This window comes from Phyllopteryx taeniolatus, chromosome 10 (genome assembly GCF_024500385.1).
Source record: "Phyllopteryx taeniolatus isolate TA_2022b chromosome 10, UOR_Ptae_1.2, whole genome shotgun sequence".
NCBI classification, from domain to species: domain Eukaryota; kingdom Metazoa; phylum Chordata; class Actinopteri; order Syngnathiformes; family Syngnathidae; genus Phyllopteryx; species Phyllopteryx taeniolatus.
The window spans coordinates 15,656,945-15,677,718 of NC_084511.1; the positions used below are offsets into that span (position 1 = coordinate 15,656,945).

A 20,774-nucleotide genomic window follows, 5' to 3' on the forward strand; every position below is an offset into this window, starting at 1 on the left:
TTGTGCATCGCTGCCAAGTGTTCACACAGTCATCCCAGCATGCATCTGTGCTCGTCCCACTTGCGGGTCACTCACCCAGTCGCAGTCTGTCCCGTGGGATTTCCCAGGAGGAGGAGTCATAGGGCAGGTATTCACACTGTTCATCCAAGGGGACCTCCAAAGGGTCCATGATGATTGACAGATAGCCTGTTTTAATGTCTGCTGGGTTAATCTGAGGAAGACAGATGATGCATTTGTAGTGAGCTGAAAATGAAAAATGAGAAGAGAATACTGCTGGTGTGACGGAGTATTCCCGCTGATGACACCATCCTGCTATGGAGCAGCTGTGTGGAGATGTAATGTGTGAAAGAGTGAGCAAAAAGTAAATGAAAGGTAACTTGGGACTCATCATGCTCGTCCTAGTTATGAGGGTAAATAGCTACGAATGGTTTAATCGGACTCCAAGGAGACATCGGGAGGCCTCTGAGCTAACCACAGCGATCAAAGAGGAGGCTGACTTAGAGGGCAGAGCCGTGGTGAGTCAGAGGTGAAAGAGGGTTTGCCTCATTCCGTCAGCCTCTCTCACAAACAAACAGACACACAACGGCAGAAAGCAGGTGCCTCTGACCCGTTTCACATTGCAGAATATGAGGATGAGCAAGCCCCAGAAGAACACTGCAATCACTCCAGTTCCGATGAGTATTACGATCTCCACACTGGCCTTATCACTGGAACCTAAGCAGAAAGAGAGCAAAGGCATCTTAAGACGGGAAAACTTTAAACTCACAGGGTATACTCAAGTATTGGGAAACAACCAAATGGAGGAAAATGTGGAGTATGCACATAACAGCTTCTACCTTTCTGGGAGAACTTTCTACAAGATTTTGATGTGTATTTGTGTGTGCAGCTTAAATCTATTCATCAACAGAACTTGTTACTTATGTTGGACCTGAGAGAAGGGGCCATCCAGATGTGTGGGAAAGGAAGACATGGATGTCAATAAATGTCTCTTAATTATAGGTCCTGGTACACAAATACGAAGATATAGATGTGATTAAATGTTGATTAATCATACATGACTGTTTGTCCCAAGTAAGGCTGAGACGCATTCGTTGAATATGCTTCCAAATGCATGGAGGAAGCGCATACATACGCATATGAAAATATATATGAAATAATTGTGTCTTAATCATATATTCTGGTTTGATTCCAGAAAGGATGAGAATTAAAGTTGCCCACTCAGTTGCATGTGCTGCCAAACTGAAGAAAGGAGCACATATACACATACAATTAGGATGTCAATAAATATCTTGCAATTATGCATTCTGGTTTGACGCTGCGTGTTCAGGGGCAGCACCCAGCCTCGAGATCTACAGACGCAAGGCCTTCAAGGTCACCTCCGAAACCTGTGTTGTTCCTCACTAAATAGCTCTATTTAGTTTAGACATCTTCTTCCTCAGTTGGAAGGCAAGGTACATATATTTACAGTACTATATAGCACACTTCATACACAAGATCTCTCATTGTGCTTTACATGATTAAAAGCATTTAAAAACCAACAGCAAAAATATATTTAAAAACAAAGTACAGAAAAAATGCTCAATCATAAGCATGAGAGAAAAGTAATATTTTTTAAATTTACTTAAAAACATTCACACTTGGGGCTGATGTCACTTCTGTTGGCAACTTATTCCTTTTGTGTGCAGCATAACAGGTAAAAGCTGCTTCACCATGTTTGCTTTGGACTCTGTGGTCCACTATTTGACCTACTGGGTTTGTATTCCATTAGCATTTCTTATATGTACGATCGTGCATGGCTGGGGATAGATTCATGAGGTCTGCGGACATATATAAGTCGCCCACGGTTATCACCAGCTCACCCTGTATTTAATCACGTTGCCTGTTGCCACAACAGCCGAGTGACGATGCTCCAGTCACACAGTCTTGCTTTCTCCATGCATGCGAGACCCTCATTGCACATCATTTAAAGGGAATGAATGAAATAAGGTGCTTTGATTGTTTTGGTTTTTTTAGGGGAGGTATTTACTGAGTAGTAAAATTTAACAGTACAGGTGATAAATGTTTTGTAATGGTGACCTATTTCAATTACATTCTGGGAAAATTTTGAAAGAAATGGGACATCACTGTAAGAAACTGGGTTCAACCTTCATCTTAAACTGAAGGGAATTATATTATATGACACAGCATTGACTGTAGAGGGTGGTACTTCAATATAGTTAACTGATATCTGCATTCTTCTAACATCGTGACATTAAATTTTTAACATGGAGCATTGAGCCAATCATCGATATGATCAATTACCCATTAAGCCCTCAACTCCAGACCTATTGAATTATTCATCTTGGGCACACAATTACACCAGCAGTCAGTGACTTTGATTTTATTGCAGGGGTGTGAACATGCCTCCAGCGGTGAAGTATGACAAGCGACTGATTAAGATTCCGACCTGTGCATATGGTGTGTCAGCTGTGAGGTGCTTTCTCTATCGTGGTTGCATTGTGTATTCGTGTGTCTCACCAATGACCCGGATGGCAGCTGTTGATTGCACACATCCTCGCCCGTTGCAGGCAGTGCATGTGTAAAGACCGGCATCCTCCTCCCGAACTCGCTGGATGCTGAGAGTACGGTTTGAGTCCTGCAGCTGGATCCCTACAGGAAGTCATATAATGGTCAGTGAGACACACACACACGCACAAAACAATGCACTTGTTTACTTTAAAAATTCCCCAAACTCTCACATCATTTGCTCAATTATAGCCCTTGTTTCCTTGGTGTGCCTACTTCAATCTCTATTCATTACTTTTGCACCCTGTCTGTTGAACTAGATGTCCCTGCAGCCCTTCTGAGGAACCTGTCACTCAGCCATTTATCTCCTGCGGAGAGACAGGCTGAGAAATCTAATGAGTCATGACGATCAGCAACATAGGATTTGAGTGCGCGCGCATATGAATTTGTGCAATATAAACATCTGCGGCGGCACAGTGGGAGACTGGTTAGCACAGGTTAGCACATCTGCCTGACAGTTCTGAGGACCCGTGTTCAAATCCGGCCTCGCCTGTGTGGAGTTTGGATGTACTTCCTTTGGCTGCGTGGGTTTTCTCCGGGTACTCCGGTTTCCTCCCACATCTCAAAAACATGCATTATAGGTTAATTGAAGACTCTAAATTGCCCGTAGGTGTGAAGGTGAGTGTGAATGGTTGTTTGTTTCTATGTGCCCTGCGATTGGCTGGCGTCCAGTTCAGAGTGTATCCTGGCTCTCACCCGAAGATAGCAGGGATAGGCTCCAGCACGCCCGTGACCCTATTGAGGATAAGTAGTACGGAAGATAAATGAATGAATGAATAAACATATGTGCAAATATTGTTTGTTTGAAACAATAATCAAGCTGTATAAATGCGTGAGAGGGTGGTGGGTAGACTGGATTGCAAAAGAAAAATCTGTCAATTGTTTACCCTTGAGTAAAAATTAACACATCTCTTCTAGGTCTCACTTGAATATGCAAACTCGGACAATGTGGGTAGATAAGAGTGTGTGCAGCTTGCTAGGTGGGTGTTGAGCTGCTGTGTAAAAATATGCATTGCATATTGTACTGTTCCATTAGATTTGTGGTTTACCAATAGCAGTATATAACTAGAAAGTCTGTCAAGCCAAGGCTGAACTGTTGTGTCTTTCTGTTCGTCCATCTGTTGGAAGGTCACAAAGAATGTCAAAAAGATGCCATTATGATTCTGGGGTGGACAGTTCCAAGCCATAGGGCTCTATTTTTGTAGATGGCACAAATGTTGGCGTATCCACATTTTGAGCAAGTGCAAGGCTCACCGATAGGCCTGTCATGATAATTACTATATCCACTTATCATTCAATAAATAAAATGGACACGATAGTATTTTCAGACTCGATAACTTGTTATTGTTGTGGTGAGCCAACACGTGGCTCACGGTGCTGTCAAAAAAAAAATTGTTATCGTGGCAGGGCTAGTCAGTGCGCATATTTACCAATTTGGCAGACCGGTTTGTGCCAAGCTGGCCGATCTGGCGCAGTGAGGGTGTGTTCTTGGAGATGGCCCGGCAGAGTAACAATTTGGTGGCAGAAAGCCGGTTTCAACTTAAACTTGCTCAGACCATGTCTAACTGGTTAGACTGCTGGTCTAATGCAATGTTGGTGAATTTGATCAGGGTACAGGGGGACAGATAATGAGGTCTGCAGACATACAGTATTTAAGTCGCCAGCAGTTATCACCAGCTCATTCTCTATACCCTTTCATGATGTCTGTTGCCACACCTGGCCAAGAGCAGTGACAATGCTCCTCTCACGTACAGATCGCTGCGATTACGCCCTCTTCCGCAGTGATGTCTCTGTCGAGCCACATTTAAAGCGAATGAGAGGAGCCACTTTAATTCGCGGTCAATGAAGTCAGCTGTAAACACACCCACAGTGACGCAACTTACCCACTATCGGATCCACCGGGCTGTGGTGGTCTTTACCAACACCGATATAACCCGCACCTGGCGTACAGCGCTGCCGCTCGCCGCGCTGGATTTACGCCATTCATGAAAACAGGGCCCATAATGACACAAATGGTGAAAATAAATTCCGGTATAACAACTGTAAAGGAATTTTTTATTCATATTTGAATGGCACGACGACAAAGCGATGAGTCACATTGCGTGGTGATGCGCAAGGTGGGTGTGTGCCACAACGGTGCCACACTTCAAATTGAAAAATGTTTAACTCGAGAGCGGCGAATGTATAATTGGTACGGGTTTAATGGTACACCAAAAATCTTTGGTTTGGAACTTGGGTTTAGGGTCATGCTTCATTTCACATAAGTGTTGTTAGGGAACAAAATGTATAAATAAACTCTGCTTATCTCTTGTGTAAACAGGAATGTTTGAATGACATTTAAAATGAATCATCAAAAGCTTAAATGTTGTTTTTTCCCCGGAAAGTACTACTTCCATAGTTTGTCTTTTTTTTTTAGGAAATAGAGACTGCAGATGAGCTCAACAGTAAAAGTTTGAAAATATTTATTATGCTAAAAACAACATCCATTTGTTATTTTACTTAAGCTTTACCCCAAGAGCCCGGGAGAGGCTGTTTAAATGCCGATGGAAGTTACAGTACGTTTGTACGGTTTGCATTGATGTTAGCATGCCTGGGATACCATTGCTATTAAGGTTACAAGTTTGACACTCTGCTAAAAGTATAGCACGGGCCATGAGGTCCACTAGAAGCTGAGCTGCACTGCATTTGTTTATGGACAAAGTTTGTGGCTAGAGCGCATGGCAGTTACACTTCTTGTCCCTAATTTATTCTGTGTGAGACTGCTAATTACCGGCACATTTATTACATAATTGCCCCTGCATTTGATTTATTTTAAGCTGAAGACTCACAAGATTTGCTGATGCGATGCATGATGACTGTTGACTGAATTGTGAGGCATATCTTTCTGGAAAAGTTTGACTGCTTTTTGTAGTTGCACTACTATTGGCGGTTTTCCCAAATAAAAATGAATGCTGACAAAAGTTGCATGAACACAACAAAGGCCATGCCTGGTGGACTATACAGACGTGTTCATGCACCTGACATTTGGTGGAGTGGCTGGTTGTCTTTAAACCATGTGAGGTGGGGCAGAGGTCTCCCTTCTACGTCGCACTCCATGTGCAGCGATTCCGTCACGTTCACCGTCTGGTTGGTGAGACCGCGCTTGTAACGAGGTGCCTCCAGGCCTATGGAAAAACACACAGGTATAAAAAAAAATTGCATTTGTGTGATGCCATGTTTGTAATACAGTATGACGCATGTAAAAACAGGATAAATTGTGCATAATATATCCAGTGAAGCCCCCATATTTACTGATTTTTGGGAGGAACACATCCTCCATTATTTGCTGTTTTTGTGCTCAAGCAGACGCAATTAAGGTACTACTTTCGCACCGTGTCGTGGAATCTTGGAATAGTTGTCAAGTTTATGCCATTGATAGTGTTTTTTCGCCTGTGTTTGAGATGTTCTGTTTGTTGTGGGTCCTTATTCCACCACGTGCAGTCAAAAGTGAAAATGGTAATATGTTTCTGCTTTTCTCCTGATAATGCTACTTCTCAAAAATGTATGGGGGTCTGAATACTTCCCGTACCCACTGTATACCCAATTACCAACGCCTTTTGGGAACACATCAATTATTTACAGGGGGTTCAATGTACTCAGTGTTCACACTGGACGGCAGAGAGGGCAGAGGTGAAGAAAATCCCATTACAGTGCACATCCTGCAGGCACCCGAGCAAGTTTACAATATGCGAAAGAGGCACATATTGTTTTGTTCAGCTCTACGGCCTCCAGCTCTACTTTCTTCATTATGCGAGACTTGCGTGGGCTACTCGATACATCAGTGTGCATTTGGAAGCCAGGTCCACTGAGTGTTGTGTTTTCTCAGGGTGCATTTATTAATTCTCGGGCTGTATCTATTTGGATATATGGCACACAGAGGGTTGAGTCTGGCGCCTCCATCCTTTTTTCCCCTCACCTTTGACAGACATATATCTGAACAGACAATGCTTCTCGCCGCTCCGTCTGCTCTGAGCTTCACACACATAGTGACCCTCATCCTGCAGCTGTATGGCGGGTAGGGTGAAATCCAGGACCCAGCTGTTGGACAGTTCCTGGAAGATGAGCTGTCCATCAAGGCCAATGGCGTAGAGGTGCACACTTCTGCAATCCAAGTCTTGGGGCTTGCCCTCCAGGGCACGAGGGTCCAGGCGGTACCATTGCAGCTGCTCGTAGGTATAATTGTCGGCACTGCAGCACAAAGACACCTTCTCTTGCTCCAGGGGATTCTCTGATGGATGCACATGTACGCTGAAACCCTCAGGGATGGCTTTGAACATACACGTACACACATGCACGAACGCATGCACGCACGCACACACACACACACACACACACACACACACAAAAAACACTTTAAAGTAGATATTTTTTGAAAAATGTTTGTATACAAATAACTGGGTCTATGCATTGATGCTAACTTTTCAAATTACCCTAGCACAAATTTTACTACTTTTAAAATGTGTCTTAGCAACGTTTGACAAGTGACTCATGCTTAAATGACAAAATGAGCTTTACTGTCACACACATACTACATGCTAATGCTGAGAATCAAGAGTAGATATAAAAGGTCTACACACCCTAGTCAAAAAATTATGTACATATAACTCTAAAATCTGTTTGAGAGGTTAAGTGAAAATAAACAATTGACATAATGTGATTGCACAACTGTGCACACTCTCTTATTACTGGGATGTGGCTTTACTCAGAATTAACCAATCATTTTCAAAATCATGTTAAATGGGAGTCAGCAAAAGTCGGCCACCATTTGAAGTGCCGCTCATTAACCCCCAATACATTTCGGATGTTCTAGTAGGCTTTTCCTGACATATTTTTCCCACTTTCCAGCAAAAGCATGGAGGTTTTGTGCTGGCAGTGACTGTAATTTTGAACTGTTCATTATTTCTTCCACCTTACCAAAGGTCTTGTTCCAAATGAAGAAAAACATCCCCAAAGCATAATAAATAATAAACCCGTGGGGGAAAATGGTCCGATAAAACAAATGTTGACTTTTTGAACCTTTGCCATGACTGGTACCCTTCTGCTGCGGCATCATTAAAAGCCAGAGAAAAAGCTTGTGGGGTTTCTAACATTTTGCTTTCCCCCTTTAACTATATCAGCGTTATTATTAGTGCAGTGAAGCACAGTTTACACTCCTGAACACTACAGCCACAGTAATACATCTAATGGGGTCAATCAAAACTGAGCATATGATACACGTAAATGCAAAATTTCTGATGGATCTCCTTTGATTGTGCAGGTGGGCATGTCGTGGCCTATCGGTGGATACTGTTGTTATTTATTTATTTATTTATTAATAATGAGGCTTTCCCAATTACATGAAAGACACTTTTGCAACAGTGTCCTACTCAATAATACATCAGAGTTCTTTGGCTGAAAATGACATTTCTGTACATTTTTTAAACGGTGCCTTCCAAAGCTGTGAGCACAAACAAATGTGATGTTCCCTTCGAGTGTCATAAGGTGCAAAAATCAGAAATATGACAATTCAGACAAGTACAAATAACATCAAAGCAGACAGCATCTATCACTTGCACTGGAGGGGAATTTTATGGCAGGAAAAGTGAGACCAACATACAGTAGCCTACTTACTGGTTACATAGAAGTAAATGAGCCGCTCATCTTTGCCAATTTTATTCTCTGCAGAGCACTTGTACAGCAGAGACACACTGGCGTTGCGAATCTGCAGCCGGCTCACTGTCTGTGATGTGAGAGAGGGTGGAGGAACGATGAAGTTGGCTGTCACGTGCTTATGTGAGTAGACACCTGGTTAATTGTGTTGACAGGTTAGCACAAAGCAAACTTCCCTCAGACGTGACTGAACACAGCATGACTGTGCGTGTATGTGTGTGTGTGTGTGTTCATACACTAATATGTCAAAAAAAAAAAATTTGCTGTGGTTTCCTCTTCTGTGCAGAGGACGTGAACATGCATGTGTTTACATGTAACCCTTGCAGGAAGCCTGCAGAGGAAGACTGTTCTAAATATTTCTACTGTGGAAATGGGTCTTGATTGACAAATTTTGTTATGGAGCTCAGAAATTCGGGACGCTTCCACAAAAACGATTTTATATTTATCACACTTTGCACTGTAAAAAGTGTTACGTCACACTTTTTTAACCTTTTGTCGTCCATCCACGACTTCAACAGATGTTTCAATAGGCTCCAATTCATTCACAGCCCCTTCCAAGCAAATGTCCTGCCAGTCCTGACAGTCTGGGATCATGTCACTGCGGCCCTTCCTGTCTGGTCGGACCCTGGAAAGAAACACATTGATGACATCTCCCCTCATTGACATTCAGAGCATAGAGTGGACAGTGGGGGTGAATGTGAACCCACATATCACGTCCTGATGTGATATGAGACCCCCCTCCCCCTCACACACACACACATGCCTGTTTGCCTCATATCTGAATATCACCACTACTTTCCACTGTGTCCCCATGGAAAAACGTCACCCAGAATTATGGAAGTTCAGTAATTCAGTATATGAATAGCATATGAATGATTTTGTAGCAAAATGTCATTTCCTTAGTGTTGTCCCATAGAAAAGATATGATTTTACAAAAATGTGAGGGGTGTATACAGTACTGACTTTTGTGAGATACTGTATATACAGTTAACACACACATGCATACACACACACAAACATACTAACTAACATGATTGTTTAGCTGATGCTAAGAAAGTTAGCATGTCTTTGTTGGGTTTAGCGTGAACTCCCACAAAAGTAAGACAGTTTGACTGCCGTATCTTGACAAAAGCTCTGCCACATTCCAAAATATTTTACAAAACATGATGAATACCTGTTTCCAATGCAAGCTTTTGTTTATAAATCGATTCAGTTGGTGGTATGAATAAAAGGGACGGGCAATACGACCAAAGAAAGATATGTATCACCTTGTTTGACCATTACCGTAGAAAAAGAAAGTGAAATTGTTTAGCTCAAGAGAAGGTCAACAAAAATGACTTCAGCAAAAATCACTTCATGAAATGAGATTAACACACTTAATGACACACTTAACGACTATAACAACACACTTGGTATGCCCACGCAAAAGGTGAAGGTATGTGGGATGGCCTGAAGCCTGTATGAAGCGAAAATTAACCCTTGCTGGAAGATAGTGACCAAAGGTTAATATTAAAGAAATATAGCAATCGTAACACCTAAGGTTAAAGCAATATGAAAGAGCCCAACAATTTGCTATTCATGGTTGTGGAAAGTTATTTGATCATGCCAAGGGATTGAGTGCAGCTGGAGAATGGGGGGAAGCTCAAGGCGGGGAAATATATGCCTGCTAATAAACGTGTGTATATGAGTGAACAGTTGGCCTCTGTGTGATTTATACTGTAGCAGCCAAATATGAGTTCACACATCGTCGGGTGGTTGCATTTCCAGCACATTAGCATATGTGTGGTGGTGCTATTAGAAAGCATGAAGGCTGCTGGATAATGTAATGGCACAGGGAAGGATCCAAGAGACTTACTCTAGCTTTTGTCTTTATCTTCTCCTCCTCCTCCTCCTCCTCTTGTTGTGCACCCACCTTCATCCTCTCCTTTTCACTCACCCTCACACGCTATGCACTGCATCCCGCTCTATTTCTTTTTTTGTGGGTCCGATCGAAACTGTCCACTGAGGGTAATGTTTTCTCTTACACTCTGCTGCGGGTATTGTTGAGGACACACGGGCCCCACTTCCTCCACTGCCAGGTGATGGTGGGAGCTGGGAGACCATAGGCGGTGCACGTTAGCTTCTGGCCACTGCCGCTGGGGTAAGGACTGGACGGCTCTGCCACTTCTTTCTCATTTATCTGGGGGGCAACTGCGGTAGAGGAGAACCGGGTCATAAAACAGCAATATTTACAGTAGCCTGTTCTTAGTGTATGTGACTACAGAGGTGGGAAGTAGCAAAGAACGTTTGTCCTGTACTTAAGTAGATTTTTCAGGTGTCTGTACTTTCTCCTCCTTACTTTTGAAAAATTAGCTTGTTACTTTTAAAACCTAAATGACGCTGCATAAAAAGCAGAATGCCAAAAAAAGGGAAGCACATAGACTTCGTAGATACCACATCCCCTTTGAGCCGCGTGCCTATGGCAATGCTAAACTAGTAAGGGCAAAATGTCGGCACTTTCCATGTAGCTAAGCTAGTGGGGGCAAAGAGTGCATTCCATGTTTGTGGACGGATGTCACGAAAACTCGAAAGTCGAAAACAAAAAATAATAAGGATGCCTGCACATTGTGCTGCGTATGATTGCACACACATGTCATACAATCACAAAAGGAGAAATCTGAACTGGAAATCAACTTCCATAGGTAAGACTCATTTTTGGTTCTTTTTTTCAAAAGTGCCTGCAATGAATGAACCTTGTTAGCGTTTTAGAAATCTAGCTTGTTGAAGGCAGTAAATTGTTTCACGTTTGAGCATTAGTTGCCCACGCCTAAAATAAAACCGTAAAAAAAAAAAATCCCTGACTGAAATTAGCCATAATTTGCTCATTTTCGATTTTTCATCAGATTATACGTAGGAGTGGTAAAAGAAACTGCACTACCCCTTCAGTCCAATAAGTGGCGATAGGAAGAAACTAAAGGTCAAACACATACTGTAGATCTGGCCTGGCCAACCCGCGGCTCGCGAGCCTCATGCGGCTCTTTAACTAGTTTCATGCGGTTCTTCAGGAGCTGTCACATGACATGCGTCAAAAATGCTTGGCTGGCGCTGTCATTCAGTCCCCCTTCAGCTAGATGGCACACTGACTATGTAAGCCTGTTTGAGTGATGTCAAACGAGCGACGAGAGAATCTTTGGTGTGACATCATTTGTGTTGTAAACAATTTCCGTCAAGTTACCTCTTGAAATGGCAGGGGGAAAAAGCACAGCCAAACGAAAATATGAAGAAGAACACAGGACGTTTTTGCCAGAGTGGGAGAGTTTATATTTTTTTGTTAAACGTAATGGCAAGCCGATCTGCCTTATATGTCACGCAGCATTAGCGCATTTCAAAGCTTAAAATCTTCAGCGTCACTTCAGCTCACTCCACCCTAACATCGAACAGGAATTTCCAAAAGGGACTGAACTTCGCAAGAACAAGTTGGTCGCTTTGAAAAGCAAGGCAGAAAAGCAGGTGCAGTTTTTTCAAAAAATTTACAAAACACTCTGAGACCGTAACGCTTGCATCATATCAGCTGGCTTGGAACATAGCACGGGCTAAAAAGCCATACAACGAAGGGGACTTCATTAAAAAAATGCCTCATTGACGCCTTTGAAATTGTGGCTCCTGGAGACGACAAACTAAAACGGAGCGTATCAGACGTTCAACTGTCCCGCCACAGTGTTAAACGCAGAATATCGGATATTAATACAGCTGTTGAATCACAGTTGCACTCTGACCTTCAAGCATGTGAGTATTTTAGTGTGGCATTGGATGAGAGTTGTGACATACAAGACAAGCCTCAGTTGGCAATATTTGCACGGTCTGTGTCAAATGAATGTATGATCAAAGAAGAACTCCTTGATATTGTGCCATTAAAAGACAGAACCCGTGGCATAGATGTGAAAGAAGCAATGATGATTAAAAGATGATGTTCATGTGTACCCATGTGTATGATGTGGCTCTTTGCAGTAACACGGAAAAAAAAGTGGCTCTTAGTCTCTGACTAGTTGGCCACCCCTGCTGTAGATATACTATAGAACTTGTTATATATTGTATCAATATTAACATTTTCATAAATTTTTTATATGGCTAAACAAGCACAATGACATCATAAAAGGCGATTGACAAGTCAGCGTCATCATTTGTGCTACAATATGCTGGGATATTCTAGCCACTCTCTTTCCCTACTTTCTCAAAATAACTCCTTGTAACGGCTGCACACTGGCGTACATGGCACCTGTTAAATGTGAAAATAAAATGCCACGACATGTTCAACCATTCAGGGTTTGTCAGCACAGCCCACACCCTCAAGACTTCTGAGAACTTCCAGAAAGTGCATAGGGGCAAGGAGGACATAAGACGGTCAGGGAACCTGGGTAGTTCTTGGTGGAAACACATGGGGGTGACTCAAAATGCCAGGGTAAATAGGAAAGTTGCTGCGGTTAAAAAAAGCCCCTCGTGATTATAACTCTCTATGATAATAACTCTGAGTGGCAGATTTGCTTTAAAAGATGGTGCACTTTTTTACATACCTGTATATAACACAGTCCCCCACCAAAATAAAAGATAGACTTTCATCAATTCATCTTAAATATGTATGACAGCATGTTCAAAAGAAGAAAATCACAACTTTTGGGAAATTTTTCTATCGCAATTTGAATAAAAGCCCAAAATGTGGTGGAGATTTGCCCTTTCTCAACTCATCCTCTCTCAGAAGGATTGGGCATGTTTTTATGGCTCTTCATCCAGAACAAAAGTGGGGAGAAAAAAAAGTGCAACTCATTTACCTACCTAGAAGGGTATTTACTGTATATGCAGTCTTATTCTCTAGTCACCTCTCATTTGGGCAAATATTTTAGATTTGAACTATCCATCCATCCATCCATTTTCTGAGCCGCTTCTCCTCACTAGGGTCGCGGGCGTGCTGGAGCCTATCCCAGCTGTCATCGGGCAGGAGGCAGGGTACACCCTGAACTGGTTGCCAGCCAATCGCAGGGCACATACAAACAAACAACCATTCGCACTCACATTCACACCTACGGGCAATTTAGAGTTTTCAATTAACGTGCATGTTTTTGGGATGTGGGAGGAAACCGGAGTGCCCGGAGAAAACCCACGCAGGCACGGGGAGAACATGCAAACTCCACACAGGCGGGGCCGGGGATTGAACCCAGGTCCTCAGAACTGTGAGGCTGACGCTCTAACCAGTCGCCCACCGTGCCGCAGATTTGAACTATTTTCCCCACAAATCTAAGTAACACACAATCTCTGCTTTGACACACGACCACACGTGGGGAGTCGTTACCATTAACCACAAGTGTGATGTTGAGTCTCCTCTCCAGGGCAGCTGCACTGTTCTTCAGCACCACCATGTAGAGGCCAGCATCCCCGGGACCAACATCCCTGATCTCCAAGGCATGGTTAAGGTGAATCCTCATGCGCTTCATCTTGAACTCGAGTCTCTCGTTAATCAGCTTTCCATCTCTGTACCTTTTACGCACAACACAACACAGAGTACAGCTGCTCCAGTGCCTCCTGTTGAGGTGCACTCCCCCTAATTAAGTGGGTAATTCTCAAGGTGGGGAGGCCTAATTATGCTTTTAGAAACTGCTGTTAGACTTAATGGACACATCGGGGAGCCTCAACTTACCATCGTGTTTCAGGCGTGGGGAAGGCAGATACATTAACATGCAATTTGAATGACTTCTGGCCGGATGTTACCTCCACCATGGGTCCACTTCTGTAGTCCAGGATTATAAATGGCTTTTCTGGGATAGAAGACAAGATATTCTACTTGGCATGTGGTATAAAGAGCAGCGAAGATAACCCTTTGTTGGCAGTAACTGGTGAAATAACAAAAGGGGAGCACATATTTAAATAATGACAGGCAGTTGAAAACATCTGCGGTTGAATTGACTTTTAAGTATGACTCATTTTCTTCCAAAACGATTTTTATGTTAAAGACTTAAGTATCCATCAATACATTTTTTTTATAGCGCTTTTTCTCATTAGGGCCATGGGTGAACTGGACCCTTTCCCAGCTGACTTTGGGCGAGAGGTAACTTAGAATCTGTGAATGTTTTTGGAATGTGGCCAGAAGCCGGAGTACCCAGGGAAAACCAGCACAAACCTCGGGAGACGTGCAAACGCCACACATGAAGGCTGGAGCTGACATTCGGAACCCAAGCCTTAGAACTGTGAGGCACACGTGCTAACCACTAGGCCTGTGCTGCCCAGACTAAATAATAACACTAAATTACAACAAAGACAACAACAAATAGTAGAGAAAGTTAGCCTCTTTGCAGCTGTCAGTTCCCGATCCAGCCATTTGGACCAGATTACCCCAAAATTTGGTAAATAGTCTTTGACAGTGTTTCTGTTTTCTTTTAGTTGTTTCAGTAGGATCTTTCTAAATCTATGATACTGTTGTTGCAGCTGTATTCACCAGCAAACAAAAGCCCCATTTAAAACAATGACTACAGCAATATTTTCATTCTAAGATACAAAAGAGTAAGAGAAGTATGCACTGTGTGTGAAATAATAGGGACATTATGATTCAATTTTGGTCACTCACATCACAATCTACATGCGAATGTTTTACATCTTTGTTACAACTCTATGGTTTGTAACTTTTTTTTTTTTTTTTTTACACCAGTTGTTACACTGTCTAGCACTAAAAAAGTACAAAGGTATGTTTTCAAACTGTAAAGGTTTGGTAAAAGAAGCAGTACCTTTGACGGTCCTGACCACTGAAACCTTTCTTCTTTTCTGAGGGAACCTTAATATCTTCGCATTCAGCACAGTTATCAAGAGGTGTCAAAACATTCAAAAATTATTCACACTCACATTCACACCTTTGGGCAATTTACAGTTTTGTATAATCCAAACATTTCACAGTTTTTGAAGAGAAGATTGTAAACGTTCAGGGAATGGTCAGAACTCCTCTTTTCGGATGCCACCATCATACTGAGCAGAATAAGCCATTTTTCCTCAAATGCTTCAAGGCATGAATAATCGGGTGTGACAACATATCAATATCACAACATATCATTAGCTCTCACCATCAGTATCGATACTGCCACATCAATCAATGATTAATATTTTTGCTAATATTGTTGTTGTTCCCATGATCACTGTATTGCTATGTTATTAACATTATCTTTGGCAAGCAATTGCAATAATATTCTATGTAAAGGTACTTCACCATTCCCATCCAGCCTCAATACTGCTTGTCTTCATTACAGTCGCGGGTGAGCTGGAACCCATGCCAGCTGAATTTGAGGAAGAGGCATGGTACACCCTGCACTGGTTGCCAGTCCATCGCAGGGCACATATAAACAAACTACCATTTATCGTCACATTGACAAACTTTTGGACAATTTAGAATCTTCATTTAACCTAACGTGCATGATTTTGGAATGGAGGAAGCCACAGTACCCGGAGAAAATGGCCCATGGAGGCCCTGAGCTGAGATACAAGCACCTGCCACTCTGATTAAGTGATAATTAGTTCTACACAATTAGCTATGTAGTTATATAGGTAAAATAGGATGTCAGTATATAATGAGAAAAGCATTTGTATTGTCTCTGTGACAATATGACTGTTAGAAGAGAAATTGTTATGCAAAAAAAAGCAACAAATATTTCAGTTTGGTGATCCAGTATTTTCTATTTTACAGTTAAAAACGCCCCTTCAGATGTCATGAGTGAGTACATACCGTGAACTATGACCTGCATTGTTTTGGTCTGCGTGGAGTCCACGCTTGTGACGTTGCAGGTGTATGGGCCAGTATCTGTAGCAGAGGCGCTCTGGAAGGTTAGGATGTTGACTGCTTCTGTGGCGTGAGACAGTGCCTCTCGATGGTATTTAGTGTCTGCCGAGTTGTTGGTCTGATAAGAGGAAACAAGACGGTGAGTTTTGTTAAACATCCTGGAAATTTGGTGATCCGATACGGGACAACCGCATTTCTGGCAACTTCTGCTAACCTGTTTTCCTGGATAGGACCACTCGATAGTCACCCCAGCGTCGAACTCCATCTGCACTGTGCAGTTCAGGGTGAGGGCCTCCCCCGCTATCATCTCCACAGGCTCCTCAGGAAACAGCTTGACATCGTAAACCCGACTTCCTGTCCGGGAAAGACACAGGGAGGGATATAAGGAGGGAGGTCACAGTGACATCGTCAGCACTTTTTCCTTCCTCACGCGACCAAAGGAAATGGCTCTCTTTGGACTACAGGAACCATCCTACTATACACAAGCTCAAAGTGTTTCCATTGATGTGTCAAAGTATTGACATAATGAGAATGTTGTGGAGTCTCAATTCAAGATAAAAGAGAAACAGCAAGAAATGCTTGGACAGTGGCCATTATGGTCCTTAGTAATTCCATTTGGCGTACACGTATAGCACTGCTGTTTTTGCAGGTTGTGTGGTTGTTTTAGCAGGCTATAAATGTTACGGCGAAGACTCGCTCTGTGTTCTCTTTCCTGAATCGTGGCTGTTGCTTTTGGCCAGCAGTAGTGACTGATTTTCGGTTCACCCTCGGAAGTGAAAGATGAACAATTTCGCACAGGGCTCGCAAAGTGGCACAGGGCTCGCAAAGTTCCTTCACAGTGAGAAAAAGACAAATCTCCCATCCCTGTGACTCCCCTCCGAACAAAGATTATACAAGACTAATTATTAATATTGTGATATAGCGCCAATGCAAAAGGTGGAAATAATGCACGTGGCTCAACATTATAGCCGAATTTGCCAGAAAAGGTTCCAAACAGACGTCAAGGCGTATTTCACAATTCAAGTTTTTAATATTGACTAAAGGGAACAATGCTCGGCAACACTTGGGCAACATCGCTGTGATACAATCCTGCAACCAGTAAAGTCTAGCCTTCAAAATAGTGTAAACACACCAGTAAAATAGCATGGCCACAGGAAAAAAAAAAAAGCATTTCTTTTTTTTTTCCCCCAACAAAACAAGCCTGATGGTCCAGTGCTTGTGGAAGTCTCACATTCTGCTTGTGTCTCACACTCAGCCTCCTCACTGTCAGCATCTTCGTCTGTCTCTTTCCTGCTCTGTGTCCTCTCTCTGATAACCATTGTCTCACAAGTCTCTCTGTGACGCTCTCACCTTGCTTCCCTTCAGCTTCCTCATCATCACAATGTCTGCCTCATGCTTTTATTAGTCTTTATGGTGCAAAAAATGGATGTTGTATTTTTTCTCTTCATTTTGAACTATAGACAAAAAGCAATGGAGACAAACAGCCAACATTTCAGCAACCCAGTCTAGATACAGTTTCAAATGTATTATAGTTACAGTCGCTACAGTTATGGGCTTGCTTGGTTTTGTGTTGTGGTAACGTTAGCTAGAAGTAGGTTGAATGTGCCCCTCTGACAAAACTCCTAGCCCTGCCCAGGCCCCCTCAATAAGATTGGTCTAGAACATAATTATGACTTTATCCCCTTTGTTCTTCTCCTTTGATTCTGTGCACATAATGGCACACGCAGTGGCATAAAAGAGGGGAGTCGCTTTTGGGGAAATGACATAAAATAAATAGAATTGGCAGCAATAAGTACTAATTGGTATGCACAATGATAGCGTTTTAATTATTCAACAACTGTTCTCATATTTGGTGAACAGTAGTAGAATTGGATCCGTTGTGTTTTTGTAGCTTTATAGCATAAAAAAATAAAATGGTTCCATTGATATGTGACTTATATTATGTGGTATATTGTTAAGTATTAGACAATTTATTTTGAGGTGGTCCCACCTTACACAATACTGTAGTCTTACACAAGTTGTCATCACAAATAATAATGGCAACATTAGTCTAAACAAGCATTTCCCAAATTTAGGATTGGAACCCAAAACATTTTGCTGGTCAATTTGTATTGGGCGACTTCTCTTCTTTTATCACGAAGCAACTACAATACAAGATACTTGATGAGACATGTTGTATGAAATGAATGTCTCTTTTCATGCTTTATTACAGGTTCATGTCAATAAATCAGAATATTGTAGTGGTAGTAATAGTAGTTCAATTCAATGTCATATCAAGTGAAAATAAAAAGGAGGTTGGAATGGATCCAAAAAATATATTCCCACATGTTTAATAAATCTATATAATTCATGATGCACATTTTGAGTTTAACTTCTAAAGAACGTTTATACAATATTCTGATTTATTGATATACACCCCTACAGCCGTATTTGATTTTTTTTTTGTTTGTTGATGATTTAAGTTTCTACTTGCGGTATTAAGCTGAAAAAAAAGTGTGTGAAATCCTGCTATGAACAACAGCTACATTAAAAACAAAATTTGTATTCCAACAACACAATAATCACCCTTGCCAACACAGCCCATTGTCCCCATATTCCCATAACAATGTTGATAAATTCTCTTGAAAACATGTTAAGGACAATTAAATCTGCAAACAATTATGGGTCACTAAGCAGTAGTTAATGATGAGACAATAAATTGTTTTGTTGTGTGAGTTGCAGTGTCTCATCACAGCTTTCGGTGACTTTCACCAGGCAGTGGCACATTTTCTGTTGTATCCATTTTATTTCTCCCAAGTTATATTTTATTGTGTGGTATTGACAAAGCCCAATCTAATTTCGTCAGGGTTACAAGTCAAAGGGATTGATTTCATGTCACTAGAACTTTGTACAGTTTACGTTCTGTGTTGATTATTACATATTAGACAGGAAACTTCACTTTTAGTTTTGTTTCTTAGCTCAACTTGACGTGTGACGTCTCATGTTGGGTTCTCATTTACAAGATGCAGTAAGACTCCCCACTTTAATTCGTCTGACCGATTGTGCACGTGCTTCTGTGCTGCTATCTTGATTAGTGACAAGAGTCCCAATGGGCTCTGCAGTTAGCTGGTTAATGTCCCAAGGTAATTATATATTCTTTCCTGATAGGAAAACGGAGGTGTCTGTTTGACGGAGACATTTGTCTTAAGTGGACAATGCACCCAGCGACTAATTGTGGCGCAGTGTCCATTAGATGGTGACTATTTACTGTATGGTACTTTATATACAGAGAACGGTCAACATCAATTTTGCATTTGTACCAGCATTTGAGCTGAATGACCCAACTTTGCTTTGTCCCCAACAGCTAATCTTTAGTACATTATTCAAATTCTGCAGGTACTTCCCTTGATGAAAACAACATTCCATAATCCCACATTATTCTCCAAGTAATCACCAGTTATCTTGAATTGGCGCAGCCAGTGCTTAGTTCACATGCTCCCCTTCCAAGTCACCCCCGTTCATTGGTATCCCATTGTCTCTTCCATCATGCACACAGCTCCTGGCTGGTTATTTACCTGTGTGGATCAGGTAGTTAGCCGAGTGGTACTCTTTGCCGCCGAGGACTGCCACGCACGAAAACCCAATCAGCATTGGTACGGTGTCAATGATGTGTCTGGGAATGGACCAGCCTCGCTTGTTGTCCCATGTCAGCCCCTTTTTGTCCAGCGGGTTGGGGTACTGTGATCATAGAACCATAACGAGCCATTAAATGCTCAGTCGGCTTTGATTAGAGTAGCAAAATCTGCATCCTTGTACAAACCGCATATAGAGTGACATTGAGGTCTGGCACCGTGACCAGACACGGCACTATGACATCTGTGGAGTAGCGTGTGATAAAAATGGTCTCCAGGTTGTCAATGGCCTCGTCCCTCCTGAGGAAAGGCTGTTCGAGATCTGGGTAGAGATAAAAACAGCAAGTCATAAATGAGTCGCCATCATGGCAGCTGGGATAATGGCAGCCATTACAGTGAGCCAAATATATCGCAGCATCTAAATTACACCAAAGGGCACACTGTACAGGATTGAAATTACTACAATATGCATAAGCCCACTGTGTCCACCTCACATATTTTGATTAAATCTCCAACACCTTGAATCTCTTCCTTTCATGACTCGCAGCTAATGTGGCAGTAATGTTGTGTCCCCCATTTACTCCACAGCTGTTATTGCTGCAAAAGCTCATATTGCCGCAGCATGAGTGCACACCATCACGCTTATCTCTAAGGCTCTGCCGCCAGCGTCATGAGCCGTTGTACGCCAGCCACAGATGATGTATTACGGCTGAAAACGATTTACAATTTTTTCATAACGGTTCCTCTTCTGTTATTGCCGGAAACAAATTTGAAGAGTCAAAGAAGGCGCCTATGAAGGGTTATACACGCAAATAATACACAAGTCTTCAGAGGCAATCACTAAGCTAGAATGTGGAAGAGGGGATGTAAAGAATTTGAGTGAGTGTGGGTGTATGTTGTCCAGGGCAGATAGGTTAAAGGGCCACCGTCTAGCTGGTTAACTGCATCCACATGCGGCCCCATCTCATTCCGCCTCTCACCGGCTTTTAATTGACGGCTGCAGCTTCATCTGTTTCTGATCACCTCCCCTGGTTAGACGTGTGGAAGCTGTTTTGGCACCTTGTCAGGGGGCATAAACAGACATTTCATATGAGTGGACCTGGCAGTGGGCTTCTTTCATT

The 20,774-nt window shown here is 42.3% G+C and overlaps 1 protein-coding gene across 13 annotated transcripts in view; it reads right to left on the reverse strand.

Moving 5' to 3' along the window:
• Positions 1–20,774, reverse strand: part of flt4 (fms related receptor tyrosine kinase 4) — an 87,522-nt gene that overhangs the window by 10,167 nt on the left and 56,581 nt on the right. For all 13 annotated transcript variants that reach the window (XM_061786657.1, XM_061786663.1, XM_061786654.1 and 10 more), the window contains 14 exons: positions 19,842–19,975; positions 19,597–19,759; positions 16,257–16,396; positions 15,989–16,160; positions 13,922–14,039; positions 13,577–13,761; positions 10,278–10,443; positions 8,743–8,878; positions 8,215–8,323; positions 6,521–6,871; positions 5,583–5,729; positions 2,518–2,649; positions 608–714; positions 76–211 (listed from right to left, as the gene is read on the reverse strand). In XM_061786657.1, the coding sequence (XP_061642641.1) occupies positions 76–211; positions 608–714; positions 2,518–2,649; positions 5,583–5,729; positions 6,521–6,871; positions 8,215–8,323; positions 8,743–8,878; positions 10,278–10,443; positions 13,577–13,761; positions 13,922–14,039; positions 15,989–16,160; positions 16,257–16,396; positions 19,597–19,759; positions 19,842–19,975 (2,196 nt within the window). The remainder of the gene's footprint in view (positions 1–75; positions 212–607; positions 715–2,517; positions 2,650–5,582; positions 5,730–6,520; positions 6,872–8,214; positions 8,324–8,742; positions 8,879–10,277; positions 10,444–13,576; positions 13,762–13,921; positions 14,040–15,988; positions 16,161–16,256; positions 16,397–19,596; positions 19,760–19,841; positions 19,976–20,774) is intronic.